The sequence below is a fragment of the Pelobates fuscus genome, chromosome 8 (assembly GCF_036172605.1).
Source record: "Pelobates fuscus isolate aPelFus1 chromosome 8, aPelFus1.pri, whole genome shotgun sequence".
NCBI lineage: Eukaryota > Metazoa > Chordata > Amphibia > Anura > Pelobatidae > Pelobates > Pelobates fuscus.
The window spans coordinates 56,951,847-56,969,921 of record NC_086324.1 but is presented as its reverse complement, the minus strand read 5'-3'; the positions used below and the strand labels follow the sequence as shown (position 1 = coordinate 56,969,921).

The 18,075-nt window shown below is 40.6% G+C and overlaps 1 protein-coding gene across 1 annotated transcript; it reads right to left on the bottom strand.

The window, feature by feature from the left end:
• Positions 1–1,340: 1,340 nt before the first annotated feature.
• Positions 1,341–17,834, bottom strand: SPATS2L (spermatogenesis associated serine rich 2 like). The gene is made up of 8 exons (XM_063428710.1): positions 17,792–17,834; positions 16,409–16,634; positions 11,494–11,629; positions 10,117–10,175; positions 4,403–4,512; positions 4,033–4,135; positions 2,655–2,908; positions 1,341–1,823 (listed from the first exon to the last, which is right to left on the bottom strand). Exons 1-8 carry the CDS (start codon positions 17,828–17,830, stop codon positions 1,524–1,526), a joined length of 1,227 nt encoding a protein of 408 aa, XP_063284780.1. The 5' UTR covers positions 17,831–17,834; the 3' UTR covers positions 1,341–1,523.
• Between the last annotated feature and the right edge of the window lie 241 nt (positions 17,835–18,075).

Sequence of the window (18,075 nt, the reverse complement as noted above, 5' to 3'; positions counted from 1 at the left end):
GAAACTGCTTTTTTTAAATTTTGTGATGGTTTTAAATTGGAGATATTGTCGTAATTAATCCATCATAAAAAAGCTCATCACAAGCAGATTCATTTTCTCACACAATACACTTGTGTGTGTTTTGCCGTTTGACATAGATGTCAGTGTTTATAGATTGACATACTTTTCCAATCACATTTACCATAGCTGGATAACATGTTTATTGGTCTTATACGTAGTGCTGAAGCGTGCCACCCCAGCTCCCATCCATTGCATTCGTTTTAATGGTTCTGTTCCATGAGTCATTATTGCTATTCAAGCTAATCTTTCCATTTCCTACTGTTCAGAACTCTTTAAATACTTTAAAGGAACACTCAACTACCTAAATAAAGAACACGTTTAATATCACTATTTAGTAGATATGCCTCCAATAAAAACGTGCATGCATTTATTGCTGGTATATCTAAAAGTTAAATCTCTCAGACCTGCTGACTGCAAGCCCTCCCATTCTCCGCTCAATGAGAAGTCTTTATAAAGCTCCAATTAACTAAGCTACGAGGAAGTAACAGCACCACGTCTGATTGACAGCCAGGGGGTGCTATAGGTGTTTGGAGTGTTCCTTTAAAGATTTTGGTGTAGTCCATATTCTACTCATTTCAGGATATACTGCAGATTTGACCTTTTGGGTCTCGTACAACTCTATGTGCCTTTTGAAAAAAAAAGTTATTGTAACAAAGTTAATGAGCGGGTGATGCATCTGCTATATAATATATTCTGTTAATATATGATCAATATATACATCGATCTGAGCATACTATGCTTTTATAAGAATAATTCTTCTTAGTCTTTAAATCTGTTCATCCCCTTATTGTAGAATTCTGTGCTGAATGCCTGTAGTTTTTTATTATAGGTATTATATACCTCTCTACCCTTGTATGCCAGAGTTAAGGTATAGAAACATAGAAAAATGGGATGTGATGGAAGATAAGAGCCATTCGGCCCATCTAGTCATCCCAATTTTCTAAATACTTTGAATTAGTCCCTGGCCTTATCTTATAGCTAGGATAGCCTTATGCCTATCCCACGCATGCTTAAACTCCTTTACTGTGGTAACCTCTACCACTTCCGCTGGAAGGCTATTCCATGCATCCACTACCCTCTCAGTAATGTAATACTTCCTGATATTATTTTTAAACCTTTGCCCCTCTAATTTAAGACTATGTCCACTTGTTGTGGTAGTTTTTCTTCTTTTAAATATAGTCTCCTCCTTTACTGTGTTGATTCCCTTTATGTATTTAAATGTTTCTATCGTATCCGCCCTGTCTCGTCTTTCCTCCAAGCTACACATGTTAAGATCCTTTAACCTTTCCTTGTAAGTTATAGAAGGTACAGGTAAAAATTGTACATTAAGAGTGTGTTTACTTTTAAAGCAAATGATTACAATATGTGACTCAAAATTGCTGTCCTTTAAATAGGTAGCTATACGCTGAAGCTATGCATTTTTAGTTTTTTAATTTTACAGATAAGGAGAATCAATAGTTAACTTAGGTGATATGGCCTGTAGAACCCTTTACAAGTACTGTCCCAGTTTCCTTTTGTCTAGTATCCTGACTATACTCAGTATGCTCAAGATTCTTATTCTGAACTGAAGGGCACTCCTTATTATGTGTTCCTCTCCTATTTCTACTATTAAAGTTATTCTTCTGTCCTCTTGTCTCTTCACATCTGGACCTGGGGTGGAAATCATGAAATGATCCATCATCTGACTTTGAAGTTTTGGTGCTACCATGAAACCGGGTCATTTTTGGAAGACTTTTTTTCCAGTAAGTGTGGCCTGCTACAACCTGTAAAACAGAAAAAAAAAATTTAATTCTATAAAAACATGCACATATTTTTATTATGACAATTTGATATATGTGTTAATCTTTTCACAATCAAATTAGCAACACACTATTTAGCTAGAATCATAGTCAGAAAGAAATAGCATTTCCAACCTTTGCAAGGAAATGTTAAGTATATTTATATTTTGTAAAGGAGATTGAAAAATAATAAAGACATTAACTCACTGTTGTGTACCCCGTTTTCCATGCCCAATGAGTTACTTGAACCCTTTGGAGGAGGGGAACCTTTCAGGTGAAATGTGCCCTGTTGAGCACTATGGAGGAAGTCCCTGTCCTCCGTTAGGAGTAAAATCTGTAAAGAAAAGCTTTCTACTCACCTGGAATCCAGCACCAGTATTCTGTCAGATTTCTTTACCCATCAGAAATCTCTACCCACGTCACATCTGGTGACGCAGATCAGCTGTTGCTTGTGCTGCACATGCATGCTAGCATTCCTGAAGGGGTCCAGAAATCTGATGCAGTCTGGGAGCATGCACAACACCCCCACGTCTACTGTCCTCTTGTCTCTTCACATCTGGAAGCACCCGACGCCGATATTCCATGCCCCCTTCAATATCACAGGGAGTGCACATTGTCCAATCATAGGCTTCTCATAGAGAATCTCGTGATTGGACCTATTGCCGGCTCAGCACATGTGCACGCTCTGGGCCAGTGAGGCAGAGGGAGCGAGGAAGAAGAGGAAGATAGGTTTGCTTCCAATTATGATTCTCCGCATAATTCCTACTGCTCCGTCATAAGTCATAGCATATGAGTACACTCTGCTGTGTTTTTTACCTGCTTATCACTCCAACGTGGATGATTAGGAGAAGCTTGTGGTGCTTTTAAATTATCACTGCCAGTCTCTGCTCCTTCTATACATTGAACATGGTCCTTGTCGGAGGTTATTATTTTGTGTCTATAGTTTTTTAATGGTTTCTTCATGCGAGGTGTATGTACTTTTGGCTTAGCAGCAGTGATGTTCTGTGCTTCTGATGATGACACTGTGCTGTTTGGGGTCCTCGATGAATAACTATTCTTAGGATGAGAAACTGAAACATAAAATACGTTTGATGTGTTTTTTTAGTAGAAGAAAATACATCAATGTAAAATACATTCACACTGGAAGGTTGCTTGGTGGACCAGAAAGGTTAACAATAATGAAAAGGAAGGTACATGCTATTAGTATCAACAGAGTGGGAAAATATTTTATCATTTTATCAGTTTGTTCCCAATACAAGGGACAACAGAAATTGTGAGCTATTATTAAACTGCTATTATATACAACCACACGTTGTTTCAACTTGTAAAGTAAATGAAAAAGAAAAAAGTGGTGTAGGTACCATCGTTAAAATATAACTTTTATTTAATCTTTTGTAAAACCTGAAATTACATCAATGCTTCCAAATCCAAGTTGAATAAAAATTCACAAGATATCCCCTCAATTTTCTCTTTTAATTAGGTAGTTCCCTTTGATCACTTAACAAAATAATATCAAGACAATGCCGCTATAAAAATCAATATCTCTTCTCTTATTGGTATTTCTATGTATGTAATTTAAAATAAGAAAATATATAAATATTAAGAAATAAAAATGAAAATCAATATCTTACTAAGGGAAGCTAAAACAATCTACCGTATATATAATCAGGCTACTCTAAATCTGCCCTATATGCCTTTTAGCCTAGAACATGACGATTGTTTTATCTATCCTATTAAAGAATTGATATACAGTGGAAGGATATTGCCAATATGTGGTTAATCGAGTAGTTGTAGTTTTAAACTCTCAATGTGAAAACATTGAAGGGTTAAACACTCCTGCCTTTAGAGGCAATTCCTTTGCAACAACCAGGTCAAACTCTGTCTTGTGAAGTTTGACATCCATAAGGACATCGAACACCATTAAATGCAGCTCATAGCAAAAACACTGAATTCAATACCTTCCTATGAGAAAAGTTTTAAGTGTGCCACTCGCCACTAACACATCACGTACCCAATGCTTTTATGTATGTAATTTAAAAAAATAGACTCTTCTTTTTTTCTTCATGGTTTTATATGTTAATTTTCACAGTATGGCCCTTTCAGTTTATTCAGTATAAAGTCATTGTATTCTAATGTTACTCTAGGAGGTCTACACTGTGCAGTGCTGAAACCTTTCACAATCTAGAGTACATACTCTCTCCGCACAAAATGATTTGCTTCATCAACTGTTCTGCATCAAACGTGACTCGAGCAGACTTAGTCAACTCCTCATCATGCTTGCGTTCACTGACAAAGTGCTATAAACAACAAAACAAAATGCATGTTTAGTGAGAAAACAGGGTCACTCCAAAACTTTAAGTAAAAGCATATAAAAAAGGTGTGTTAAATGTCAAAATAGGAAACTCTACAGCAAGATTGAATTTTACATAAACGATGATACGCAGTATGAATGTCATCCTTTGTGGCTACGTCTAACGTTTTTTACTTTAACAAATATTTCTTTACATGTTATTACTATAAAACCGCAGATTATCATATACTGGGGAGTCTGGATGACAACAAACCTTAATTTGTGCTCTAAGTTCTGAAATCTCAGTATCTGTCTTGTGGCTGGAGAGCTCTGATGTTCGTCTCAGTTCTTCTGCTGTTATCTGTCTTGTCATTAAGTTCTCCACTAGATATAGAAAAAGAAAATGCTTGTTTTTGTTTGAGATTGTTGAAACCCATCAACTTCTGCCTCATCCCTTGCCAAAAAGACATTGTAGAATATGAGTGGATCAATATCAAGAAGATGTGTTTAGTCCCCTATATACAAGTGACAATATTTCATTCTTAGGATCCATGAGAGTCATTTTTACTAATAATTCTACCACCAAAACCTTGTCTACATCTACCTATATGTACAAAACTCAGAAGGAATTTAAGCAGTACCACTATTTTAAGTCACCCGTCAATCTCTAATACCGATGACCAGTCTTGCTAGAAATCAGAATGCAAATATACATGAAAGAATATAACTCAGCACACTCCAAAAACTGGAAATCATAGAGTTTCGACACAAGGAGGGCTGACTAAGGCACTCAAGAACCCCAGATCCCTGATGTCTTTCAAATGCTCCCATTCAGGTTTGTACAGCGGCCTATGCATTGGCTTAAGAAAACAACATTTTCTTCTAAGAATTATCAGGATGATTCCTGAGACAGTTTCACTACAAAACCATAAAAAAACAATCTATTATTTTTCTTTCTTTTTTTTTTTTTTTTATATTCTTTATTTTTGCGAGTATTCGCCAAAAAATAACAAGACATATGAAACGTATAGGTACACATCCATACATATATATATCAAGAACTGGGGGTTTCATAGCAGTATGCAACTCTTTTTTTAATTTATGATGCCAGGGGTTCCCTCTGTTTGGACAGAGTATGGTAGGTCAGTGTGGTTTCATGAGGGTAGCTATCTTGGGATCTTGTAGCGCCTTATCGCTTGTCGATCTCTCTGTGTGCTTTGTGCTCTGCTAAGGCGGTTGGTGGGCAGGGGTGGTTAGCTGGGTAGCCTCTGCTGGCAACTTTACTCGCTTATATAATATAACCTAGGGTGAGGCTTAGGGTGTGGGCCGTATGTGCATAGGGCATGTAGGTGGGTTAGTGACGGCTGCCGTTCGTTGCACACAATGTGTAGGGGGGGTAATAAAACATAACAGTGGGCTACTCTTATAGCTCGCGGAGCCAGTGAAGTCCTGTATTAGAGAAAGGTTCTCTCTGCGGTGGGTCTTTGTGACCAACAGTCATGTGGGCCACGCTAGGTGCGGGCCAGTTGTAGATGTGTCAGCAGGTGCGTATTTCAAGTGGGTTGCTCACGTCCCCCTTTCCTGGGTACGAAGGGAGTGATGCCCTCAACTGTCCATATCGGGTGGTCCATCCTTGGCACCTTCTCTGCTGGTATTCCCAGGAGCCGAAGGAATGCTGGTGCTTCCAGGAGGGATGTCAGCTTATGCAGTGTGCCGGCCTTGTCGACCAGGATCCGGCGTGTGCCCCACCGGTAGGGGATCCCATGCTCTTGTAGTAGCTGGGTGACTGGCTTGAGGTTTCTGCGCCAGAGGAGCGTATGTCTGGATAAATCCCGGTAGAATATCAGCTGTGCCCCCTCAAAAGACACAGTTGCGGAGTCCCTCACCGCTGCCATGATTGCTCCGCGGTCAGAGTCTCTAGACATCTTCAGCAGGACGTCTTTAGGTGCTTCGTGGACTGCATTGGGGGCCTTGGGAAGGCGAAAGCAGGATTCCACCGCAACCTGCTTAGCCTGTTTGGGCAGCAGCAGCGTGGCGATGAGCCTCCGGCAGTAGTGTGGGAGCTCCGCTCCGGCAACTGTTTCCGGTATCCCCCGGATTCTGAGGTTGCGGGCTCTAGCTCTGTCCTCCATTGAAGCGATTTGCCCCTGCTGGTCTGCGCATTGCTTTTGTAGGGCGCTGATGGCGGCGTCAGTGGCTGATTGAGCCAATTTGGTGCCTTCTAAGTCCTCTTCCACTGCCTTCACTTTGTCAGTGAGTTTGGCCACCGCCTCTCTGATCGGGGCCATGTCTGCCTGGAACATGGCTTTGATTTCGACCATTAAGGCCTTGATGTCAGACTTGGTCGCTGGTGCAGAGTCTGCCAGATCGGCAGTTGGTGACCCTGTGTGTGGCCCTATGTGTGGCCGGGATGGCGGATAAAAATCAGCGAGGGCGTCGTCATCATCCGATGAGGTTGGTGTGCAGGCCTCAGCCGCCGCCATTTTGGCTGTGCCGAGCCGCGGTGCCATGTGGAGGAAGTCTCCGATATTGCGGGAGCCCGATCCCGGGTCCGCCCGGAGTTTCTTCGTTTTCTTCCCCATATCTGGGGCTACGTGCTGGTACTTTTGGGTCTCAGTGGCAGGTTCGGAATCTGCTAACTTTCGGTTTTGCAGGTTTAGTGCACGGAGCTGTTCCGATATGCGTCCAGCTCGTGCAGGCGCTGGCTCCGCCCCTTATTTTTTTTTCTTTCTTTTAAATGTTCTTTATGCATATACAATTGCTCGCCTCTTTGGCTTGTGTGGGAATTTGATTATTCATCATTATGTTCCCTCAAGGAACTTCAGCTCCCACAAACAGTTGAGGTTACTGTACTGGTAATATTCCTGCATGACCTTCAGAAAGATCTTAAGCTTTGCCAGTACATTTCCACTGCTGTTAAAATGCTGTATTACTCCGAGTAAATCCCAAATCTGTGAGTTTACATACAAAGCAAATAAAACGTATGGCCCAGGCCCACTTTTCCAGTGATTATAAGTTTGAAGCTTACTCAAAAGTCTGGAAATCAGACAATGAAGGCTATAAGGTTATTATAACCAAAGGTACATAGGGATGCAGACTGGCACACTGGTCCAGCTATGTGGATTGTTGTTTTTTCTGTGTACACTACATTAGATACATTTGTTTGTATTTTTTCTTTGTTTCTTTTTGTGTAAAGGAACACTATAGGGTCAGGGACACAATCATGTATTCCTGACCCTATAATGCAAAACCCACTATTTAGGTGGCTTGGCCCCCCTATAAAAGTTAATAAAACTCACCTTACTTTCAGTGATGTGCGGGTCTGCCGGCGCTGGCCCCACCACCTTGGTGACACCATCAGAATTGCTGATTTTTAGCCAATCCAATGCTTTCCCATGGATTGGCTAAAACCGTCAAGGGGCGGGCCAAATGCTGTTTTGGCCAATCAGCACCTCCTCATAGAAATGCATTGAATCAATGCTTCTCTATAAGGAAAATTCAGCGTCTTTACGCTGAATGGCACTGCTGCCTACTGTGCAGCACTGAGCCAGGAAGCACCTTCAGTGGCCACCTGAAGAGTGGCCACTTGGAGGTGTCCCTAGCAGCAATGTAAACACTGCCTTTCCTCTGAAAAGAAAGTGTTTGCATGAAAATGCCTGAAGGCAATGATTATACTCACCAGAACAACTACATTAAGTGACCATAGTAGTCCTTTAATGTTTATACTGTGTTGATCAATCTTCTGAATACCATTTCAGGACTTCATGATAAATCTTGTTGCATGTTTGCTGTTCCATGTGATTTCCAAGTTTGTACAGTCATGTAAAAAATAAAGTACACCCTCTATGGTGTATGGTTTTACAGGATATAATGACAATTATCTGTTCCTTATCAGGTCTTAAAATTAAGTAAATACAACCTCATGTAAACAACACATGACATATTATACAGTGTCATGATTTATTTAACAAAACTGAAATAGTTTTGTTAAATTAATCATGCAAGTTTTGTCTTGATAATGCTTGCAATCAACTAGGTGGATTTTGGTGTGGAGCCTGTACAGCGCCATATTTTGGTTGCAAGTATCTAGCAACAGCTATATGCACTACCTGAATAGCAATGCTTGCTAATTTGCATATCCAGGTAGATTTGCATATTGCTAATTCTGCATACAGGAGAGATATTATGTGTTAAATATTGTCTTCCCCATCCCTTTATAAATATGTTATTATAATTCCCTGTATGTTTTCTGACATGTTTTGGTATTTGTATTTTATTAAGTTTGTCACAGCAAGCTTGATGTAATAAACATATGGGCTAGTCCCAAGATAACGCTTTGCATGTTAGTTCTTTTTGGAAATTTGTGTCTTGTGTGGAATTAGAGATCCCAGTAGCAGAGTCTTTATTCCGGTTACCTGGCTGCACGTTCCCTCTAGCCCTGGGAAAAATCAAGAGAACTAGGCCGGAAAGCCGTAAGTGCCTTTGTAAAGGCAATAGGATACCTACATAGAAGAAGGGTTGCAGCAGAATAGGCAGAGGGGACTACACTTGCCTGGAATGAGAATTTGCAGGGTGGTCGGGTGGCAAAGTTCCAGAGAGAGCCCACTCTCTACTCGGCGACTGAGGTTGAAGCGTTCCAGGCTCCCTTTCCAATGACTAGGAAGTGGATTGGGCGGAGGTACTCAGTCGGAGTACAGGAGCTCCATCACATTCTCTTTTGTGCTAGTATATTTATGTCTGGAGGGTAGCTAAAAGATCTTGGAGCTTAATTCAAACCTCTAGCCAAGAGGGAAAGCATTAAATAGGATGCTCAGCCTTAGCAAACATAATTATGAATTGAGTTCCACTAAATTCATGACCCAAAGTTCTGTTCCAAAAGCATATTTAAATCATTACACATCTTTATACAAGGCACTAATCTTAAAGCGGCCCTGTCACTTTTCTGTTTATTGCCTATATTTATTATTTTAACAGGGTTATTCACTAAAATGTGAATGAAAAATTAATTCAAATTTAAAGCCAGAGTAGCTGAACTGAAACATAGCTGATTTAGAAAAATCTTCCAGTTTGGCTATTTTCACCATAAATTTTAAATTCTCTTTGAATTCATCTTGAATTCTCACCTTAGTAAATATCTCTGTTAGTCTCTAATACTGTCCATAATTATGTTGTTGTCTGATGGAACTAGGGATTGTGTTTCCTTATGTAGACCAATAATTCAGACAAAACACAGCAAGAAAAGTAACTTGAGATAAGTTCCTCGTCCTTTGCCATTTTACACAGTCCATTGCTCAATTTATTTGAGGGATAGATAAGTTTCTCTGTCCCAACGTCATGCCTTACAATGCTTTTGACCTTCTAGAGAAGTCGTCAGTGTTGCATAGGTGTAATAAACTTTGCAATTTTACTATACATTGCACATATGCAAACCTCCTTTCCCGAATGAGCTCGCAAAATTTCATTTATTTTTGTTTAAATTAATTTAATTTGATAATGTTTTTTATATACAAAATTTGCAAAATGAACAATTCCATACATAAACAAAAATTGTGCATAGGACACAAGGTCACCTATTTAGACTGGAAGAAAAGAGATTTAGTCTAAGGCAAAGGAAGGGTTGTTTTTTTTTACAGTAACAATAAGGATGTGTAATTATCTGCCTGAAGAGGTAGTTAATCAGAGTCTGTACATATGTTTAAACAGCAACTGGATGAATACTTGCAAAACCCTAATTTTCAGGACTACAATTTTTAATAAGTGTGGTGACCGCTTCTTGATCCATGGAGATATGTGACTACTATTCTGGGGTCGTGAAGGAGTTTTTTTCTACTTTGTTGCAAAATTGGAAAGCACTTCAAACTGACATTTTTGTCTTCTTTTGGATCAATTAAAAAACAGATGTGGGAAAGGCTGAACTCGATGAACGCATATCTCTTTTCAGCCAATATAGTTATGTAACTATGTAACAATATAAAGCGGTTTACATACATGCTTCTTCTTTTACTCTTTCCAATTCCAACATCAGTTGAACTTCTCTCTCAATGATGCTGAACGAATGAAAGAAATTACAGAGTAAAATAATAATACAAATTTTAAAAATAAATGTAAACATGTTTGAGAGTATACAATTATATAAAACAAACTATTAGATACTTTTAGAAAGAACATTCAATTACAGGAAGCATTGTTTATAAACTTTTACATTTTCTGGTTGGAGTGCATTCACCCATTTTTCTTTATTATGCAGGTTATAATTGAGAGGTCTCCCAAGCCTTCTGTTACATGTGAAAAAATTCAAGACTGTTTAAAATATCTGATCATCAGTGCTTTGTGTATCTATCATTCAGACATTCCTGGGTTATTAAAGAATTGCTCTAAGAACCAAAACAGCTTTAATTTAAATGAGCAGTTTTGGTGTATAAATCATGCCCCTGCAGTTTCACTGCTCAAATCTCTCAAGTAATTTGTGTTCCTTTTTAGATACAAAAGCTGTAACTCTTCCTGCTCGCATGAAAAGAAGGTTTAATTTTACATCAGATCTAACAGCAATGGTATGTTTACTTTAGAAGTACTTATCTCCTGTTTTTTCAAACCTTAAACATGCAAATAGGGCCGCTGAAGGCTCTAGCAGGCTCTATACAGAACAGGCTATAAGAAATTAAAATACATTGTGCAAGAAGCGAATCTAAAATATTTAGACCATGGGTAAGCAACCTTACGCACACAATATTGTGGACTACATCTCCCTATATGCTCTTAAACATAAATCTGGCAAAGCATCAGGGGAGATACAATCCACATCTGGAGTACCGAATGTTGTCTATGCATCACATAAACTATTTCAGGAAGTGTGTATTGAGCCTGTGTGACTTAATTTAGGGGAGGTGTGGCTGCCTTGTATAAATAAAATTAGATAACTCTTAAATGGCAGAAAAGTAATCTGTTAGACTTCTTTAATTCAGCTAACAAAATGTTGGTGCTTAGAGAATCCCTTTAATCCAAAGGGTATGTTTTATAGGGTTGATCTAAGCTTTCCATCAGATCTAAAATTATATAAAGTGTATGCACGGTTTATGCAAATTCTCATATTCTGTCATTGATTTCTAAAAGTGAAAGAGACATATTTATATTCAAATAATCTAACTTTGTTAAATATGATCTAGTCCTAAAGTGGCACATTGTCACTTTCCACAGTTTTATGTCATTCTAACTATGAGAGAGTCCCAGTTAATCTGCCCATATGGATATAAACCTTGTATGCGAAGGTTCTCGTGTTTCACTTTCAAGGTGGCCTAGAAAATGTTGAGATCCTCCACATTAAATGAGTGTAGCTGGGAGTGGGTTTTGTTACTGTGCTATACTAACCTTTTATATAGCTCAGCAAAGGTAGATTTGATATTCCGGACGGAGTTCTCTACCTCGTCTTTAACCCTTTGGCGATATCGTGTGATTGATGCTAAACAGCGTTGAAGATCCTTTGCAGACTTCTCAATATTTAACCCTAAAATGTAACAAAGTAGATTTGTGGCAAAGCTTGGGCTCTGTTGAACGCAAATAAAATTAATGATTATCTATCTATCTAGCTATCTATCGATCTATCTATCTGTCTATCTATATCTGTATACAGTTTAATCCAAATTATTATTCAACCCACACTGAAAATTAGGGTTATTGTCAAAATTTACAGACATTCAGCTGTTTGCAATGAACAATTCAAACAAAAGCAATTGAAATAGTTTAAAACAACAAATGCTTCAAGTGGTTTCCCCAAATTCAACTGAATATGCAACTTATAATGACTTCTCCAGTCTCAACATTATTCAACCCCTTCATGGCAAGCATCTTTAGTACTTAGTAGAGCATCCTTTTGCTGTTATGACCTGCTGCAAACGAGATGCATAACCAGACACTAGCTTCTGGCAGCGTTCCTGAGGAATCTTAGCCAATTGCTCATGAGCAACGACCTCTAGTTCAGTATTATTCTTGGGTTTGCGTGCTGCAACCGCATTCTTCAAATTTTATATAAGATAAGATTTTCTATGGGGTCTATGTCAGGTGACTGTGATGGCCACTGTTGAATTTTGCAGGACTTCTTCTGCAACCAAGCCTTGGTGGAATTTGAGGTATGCTTTGGGAAACATTGTCTTGTTGGAAGATCCAGTTACGCCCAAGCTTCAGCTTCCTCGCAGACAGCATGATGTTTTCTCCTAGGATTTCCTGATACTTCAATGAATCCATCCTGCCTTCCACATTCTGCAGGTTTCCAGATGCAAAGCAGCCCAAAAGCATCACTAAGCCACCACTATGCTTAAATGTAGGCAGAATGTACATTCTTCTTCCTCCAGACATAGCACTGAAGAGTTCCAGTTTTGCTCCACAGAGCAGAATCCCCAAACTTCTGTGGCTTATTTGTATGATTTTGAGCATATTGGAGCCGACTTTTCTTGCACTTTTGGGTCAGTAGCGGTGGATGTCTTGGAGTTCTGGCATAGACACCTTCTGCGTTTAGTATATTCCATAACTGTGCTCACTGAAACCTCAGTGTCTGTTGCCATCATGTCTTGCTGCAGGTTTTTTGTAGTGACTCGAGGGATTTTCACAACCTGCCTTCTCAGAAATCTGGTGGCACCCATTGATAACTTCCTATTTCTGCTCCGTCCAGGTAGCGTAATTACTGTTCCTTCAATTTTGAACTTGCAAACTATGCTTCCAAATGTGCCTCTAGGAGCAGTCAGTGCCTATCTTTTTGTATCCTGTTCCTTGTTTGTCAAGGGCGATGATCTCTTCTAACTTTGTACACCATTCTTTTGACTTAGCCATATTTCTAACATGCAGTCAAATGTAACATTTAACAAACCCCTAACCAGTTCAGATATTTCAAGTGTTCCAGCTCAAGCACAAGTGGTGCAAATAATGAAGCCCTTAGTTAGTTGCATTAGGTATGCCTGAGACAATACCTGTTTTGCATCTTTGTGCTGTTTTGAAGGATTCTATTCAGGGGGTTGAACAATTTTGTGACTGGAGAAGTCATTATAAGTTGCTTTTTAGTTGAATTGGTGAAAACCCTTTGAAGCACTCGTTGTGTTGAGCTCTTTCAATTGCTTTTGCTTGTTCACTGTGCATCTCGTGCATATCCCAAGTTGGGCAGTCTCGCACTCTCACCCCAAACACTAGCTTATAGGGCTTTTCAAGGGTTGTCCTAATCCTTTAAAATGACCTGCCTTACTTTATAAGACTTTCTCACAGTCTATGGTTTATAGGAAAACCCTTTAAAGAAAACTTTCTTGGAAAGCCATAAAGGAACACTCCAAGCACCATAACCACAACAGATAAAAAGAAACTCAGATGAAAATCCAATCTCCTCCCTCCGAGTAACCAGTCTCTCTGGGTGGTCGCGTTCCGGGCAGAATCTCTGATAGTGTCAGGCTTAATCCCCAGTATCTTTCTCCGAAAAGTATTCACTATTTTGCGGCTTTCAATAGCTCCGCCTTCCTTCAGGCATCACCATGCACATCTATTCGTTTCGCCTACAGCTTTGTCAGGACATGCAAAATGCATAGACATGCGTGGTGACGCCAGGAGGTGGGCAGAGCTATTAAAAGCAGCAAAATAGTGAATACTTTTCAGAGAAAGATACTGGGGATTAGACCTGACACTATCAGCGATCCTTCCCGGAACTCGACCACCCAGAGAGACTGGTTACTCGGAGGGAGGAGATGGATTGTCATCTCAGCGACTATAGTTGACCGTCTGAAGGTCAATGCGCTTGTGAGTGGCGGGGATTGATACCGCATATACTCACCACCAATTTCCAGTAAGGGGCAGAGATACCTATCCTTATGTGCAATATCCCTTAGTAATTTTATATTGTTCTTAATAAGTGTTAATACATTGTTTACCCATTAATCCTCCATTTTGGGGTTATATATTTGTTTATAGTGTATACATATTATTCCTAAACAATATTACACTATCTTGCAAATTTTTGTTTGTTTTACATGACAACTGGAACTGAGGTACCACAGAATTGGTCTTTTACTTAGTATTCAATTTTTACGCTCCACTTTTTTATATTAATATTACTCTTATTGTGTAAGGGTCTGTCCCCTTGGGTGTAAACATTAAAGTGTGCAGCAGCATATTAATATTTTTAATCACTATATAGTAGTATTCACACTGATAACGATTGTTTGTTCAGAGGAAATTTTACCATTTTTTTGGTCTTTTGAATGCCTTTTTTTTAGCGCTTTTATTATTCATTATTATTTTCTAGATAAAAAGAAAAACCATTACCAAACTATTTTTATTCTTAGACTAAGGAAAGAGCAACAATGCACTTTTGGCACCATAACCACTCCTTATCCCATTTATCTCTACATAATATATAGTATAGAACAATGCTGGTTTTTGAATATCATAGCAAACATTGTGCTCCAGGTTATAATAGACATGCATACCTAAGCTTCAAGAATCTTAAAGGAAAACTCCAAGCAATATAACACTGGAATGAAGTTGTTATAATGCCAGAAGACCCCTGGCACCGGCTTGCATTTAGGGGTTAAACCGTTCTCAAACAGATTCGTTACAAAGGTCAATATCCATTGCCAAAACGCTATGTGCCCCCCTTGTCCTTCTGCTGCTCAGAATCTTGAAAGAGGAAGCCTTGGCCAGGAGAACTTCTGATTGGCTAAGAGTGTCAACTTATGCTCTAAGGCAATCAGTAGCTCCCTATTCTCAAAATAGCCTGAGAAACGTTGAGAAAAGTATTTTTCTGAAGCTCACTGTAATGTTTATTATGTTGCTAGCAGTGCCGTGGTACCCGCCCCTACCCATTGTAAGGAGTCAATCCATTTTTTAATGGTTTGACTTGCACTCCTTATACCATAACCACTACAGTGAGCTGTAGTGGCAAGGCCGGACTGGCCCACCGGGATACCGGGAAATTTCCCGGTGGGCCGCGGCACCTGGCGGCTGCACATATATGTGCCACTGGGTGGCCGGTCCGGTGGCACACTCAGAGGGGGCCGGCCGCGTTCCAGTCTGGAGCCGTCGGGCCGGGTGGCAGCCTCGCCGCTCCGGCGGCCCTTCTGTCATTGATGATGCTGAGGGGGGAGGAGCATGTCTACCATGCTCCCTCGCGGTACCCACAATCCCCAGCACAGCATCATACTGATACAGCATAATGTGCTGGGGATTGTGGGTACCGCGAGGGAGCATGGTAGACATGCTCCTCCCCCCTCAGCATCATCAATGACAGAAGGGCCGCCGGAGCGGCGAGACTGCCACCCGGCCCGAAGGCTCCAGGCTGGAACGCGGCCTGCTAACTTTGACTTCACTAGGTAAATGGGGATGGGGACATGGTGGAGGGAGGAGGGAGAGGCACAGGGAAAATGTGGAGGAGGGAGAGGCACAGGGAAAGTGTGTAGGAGGGAGAGGCACAGGGAAAGTGGGGAGGAAGAGAGGTGGGGAGAAGAGAGGCATGGAGGAGGGAGAGACAAAGAGGGAGAAATGAGGGAGACATACAAGGGAGGGGGAGAAAGAGGCAGAGGGGGAGAGAGACTGGGAAGGATAGGGGGGACATTGACACAGAGGAGCAGTAAGGGGGAGAAAGAAACATACAGAGTGACTGGGGGGAGACAAAAAGGCACACAGGGGGGCTGGAGATAAAAAGAGACACACATAGGGGCTGTATATATCACTGGTGGATGGGGGGGGGGGCAACAAGGCAATTCCCCCTCCTCCCCCATGAGGCTTTCCCCTGCCGGCCGATCTCCCTCCCTGTTCCGCAGGCACCGTGCGGGCAGCCGGCAGGGGAGGGAGAGAGGACCCAGGGAGCTCTAGCAGCTCCCCTGGGTCCTTCTCGCGCGAGCACAGAGCGTTGCCGCAGTTTCCACGGCAACGCTCCAGCTCTCACAAGGGTGAACTCTAGCCCTGGAGCCACGGGCTAGAGTTCACCCTCACCACTGCGACCACCAGGGATTCACATCTGCTTAAAATAAATCTGCACTTTTGTTTATTTTGAAGCCTATGAGTGCGCTTTTTACGTTAGAGTAATTTTTTATTTTAAGTTATCTGTTCTAACACTGTATCTGCACACTATGCTGGCGCAACGCATTATGGGGCTGGTAAATATTTTTTTTCCAGGGCTGCTTTTAATTCCCAGTCCGGCCCTGGTAGTGGTTATGCTGTTTGGAGAAAGAAAAATAAATAGTCTGTACCCTTTGCAGAGCAAATGTGAAGCACAGGAATCTCAACTGTGGGATAAGGTGAGTGGACTAACCTGAGAGGTCTTTATGAGTCCTTAGCTCTTTTCCAGTAACTTCTTTTTCCTCTGCTTGTTTAATTATACCCTCCTCTTTCATGGGCCCTTGTAAGAGGACTTCCTTATTATATTGACTGAGAAGAGAAGATGACTTTTGGCCACTCACTGACTTCCTTGCTACAGTCTGTTTATTTTCACAGTTGGTATCCACATTTTTTGCTTTGCTTCTTCGGTGCTTCTGGACCTTTGGGAGTGGAAACAAGAAACTAATAGAAGTTCCATCTGGAGCTACTTCTCTACTAGATGTAAGTTAAATAATTTAATCACCCCTCCTGGTTTAATAATGTATAGAAAGAACATCACCAAACATACTGACTTGTCCTTTTTAATCTATTAAAGCAAATAAAAGAAGAATAAGCACTGTAACATCAAACTAATATATGAAAAGGTATAACAAAACAAATACACAATCACATTATCATTATTTTGCTTGCCGATGTTGGATGTATCGTTCTTGACATCATGTGACTAACAATGCCAAATGAAGTTAGGTCAATTTTAAGAGAATTCTCTCTTTAGTTGTGTTATGAACTGGAAAAACATTTGTGAGTAAATATAGATGCTTTGTAACCTGACAATGGAAAGCTAAGATAAGCCTGGAGGTGTAAGGCTATGCTCATTGCCCCGCGCTACAAGGCTTAGCTCAGGAGAGCTATTGGAGCTTCCGGCTCTCACTGAGCTGTAGTACAGACAGGTAACGATGCCCAGGGCACCTAAACAGGTTTGACTACTTACAAAAGGGTGCGTCAAGGCATTCCTAGCACTATAACCACTACAGCGCACTGTAGTCATTATTGTGCTGGAAGGGTTCATTGACTAAGGGCTTTGGGGACCCCTAGCCACCTGTGTGGGGGCTGGTGGGACATGCTGGTCATTTCATTCATCTTATTTTAATAGCCCCCCACCCATGGATCATATCACTATGTCCCTACCCACTTAATTTTTTTATTAGGTGCCCCACCATGGGTTCATGTGGGAACTGTGCCAGAACTGTATTGGCTTAGTGACTGGACAGTAATGGCTGGCTAGGACAAAAATGTATTTTCGTCCGAATTCATTTTGAAGAACCAAAAATGTCCGCAGTGCCTAGGTCTAATAAGTGCATAGCACACAAAAAAATAATTGTTCAACACCTTGCAGACACAATCCTAGTGATCAACAAAGTGTCAGATAAATGCCCCCTAGTGGCTATTATTGAAAATGTTGCACACAGTATATCATTTCAAATTTAAAACAAAATATGGAATGTTTGCTCTTTGGGCTTTAAACTATATACATTAATATATCCAAAGGTATCTATGGTTGATAACATCACAATATGTAGCAATCAATGATCCAGACCTTCTCTTTGCTCATCATTTCTTGATTTACTTTTTCCATGTCCTTTTTTTATGTGATGTGCAGACTGCAAGAGAATGACACACAAATAAATAAATAAATAAATACACAAGAACAGTTTCCATATATTTAGCCACCACATCACATGTCAGAACGATATCATGCTGTCATATAGGGCAGTGATGGCGAACACTTTTGAGCCCAAGTGCCCAAACCGCAATACAAACCAACTTTTTTCCCTCAAAGTGTCAACACGGCACTGTGATTGTAAGGGGTGCAGTGTGTGT

Coding starts and splice junctions, on each gene's coding strand:
- SPATS2L (XM_063428710.1), bottom strand. CDS start 17,830: ATGGAAAAAGTAAATCAAGAAATGATGAGCAAAGAGAAG. Junction 10,176..11,493: donor TTTGCTGAGCTATATAAAAG/GTTAGTATAGCA, acceptor TCATTCGTTCAG/CATCATTGAGAGAGAAGTTC. Junction 4,136..4,402: donor AACTTAGAGCACAAATTAAG/GTTTGTTGTCAT, acceptor TGTTGTTTATAG/CACTTTGTCAGTGAACGCAA.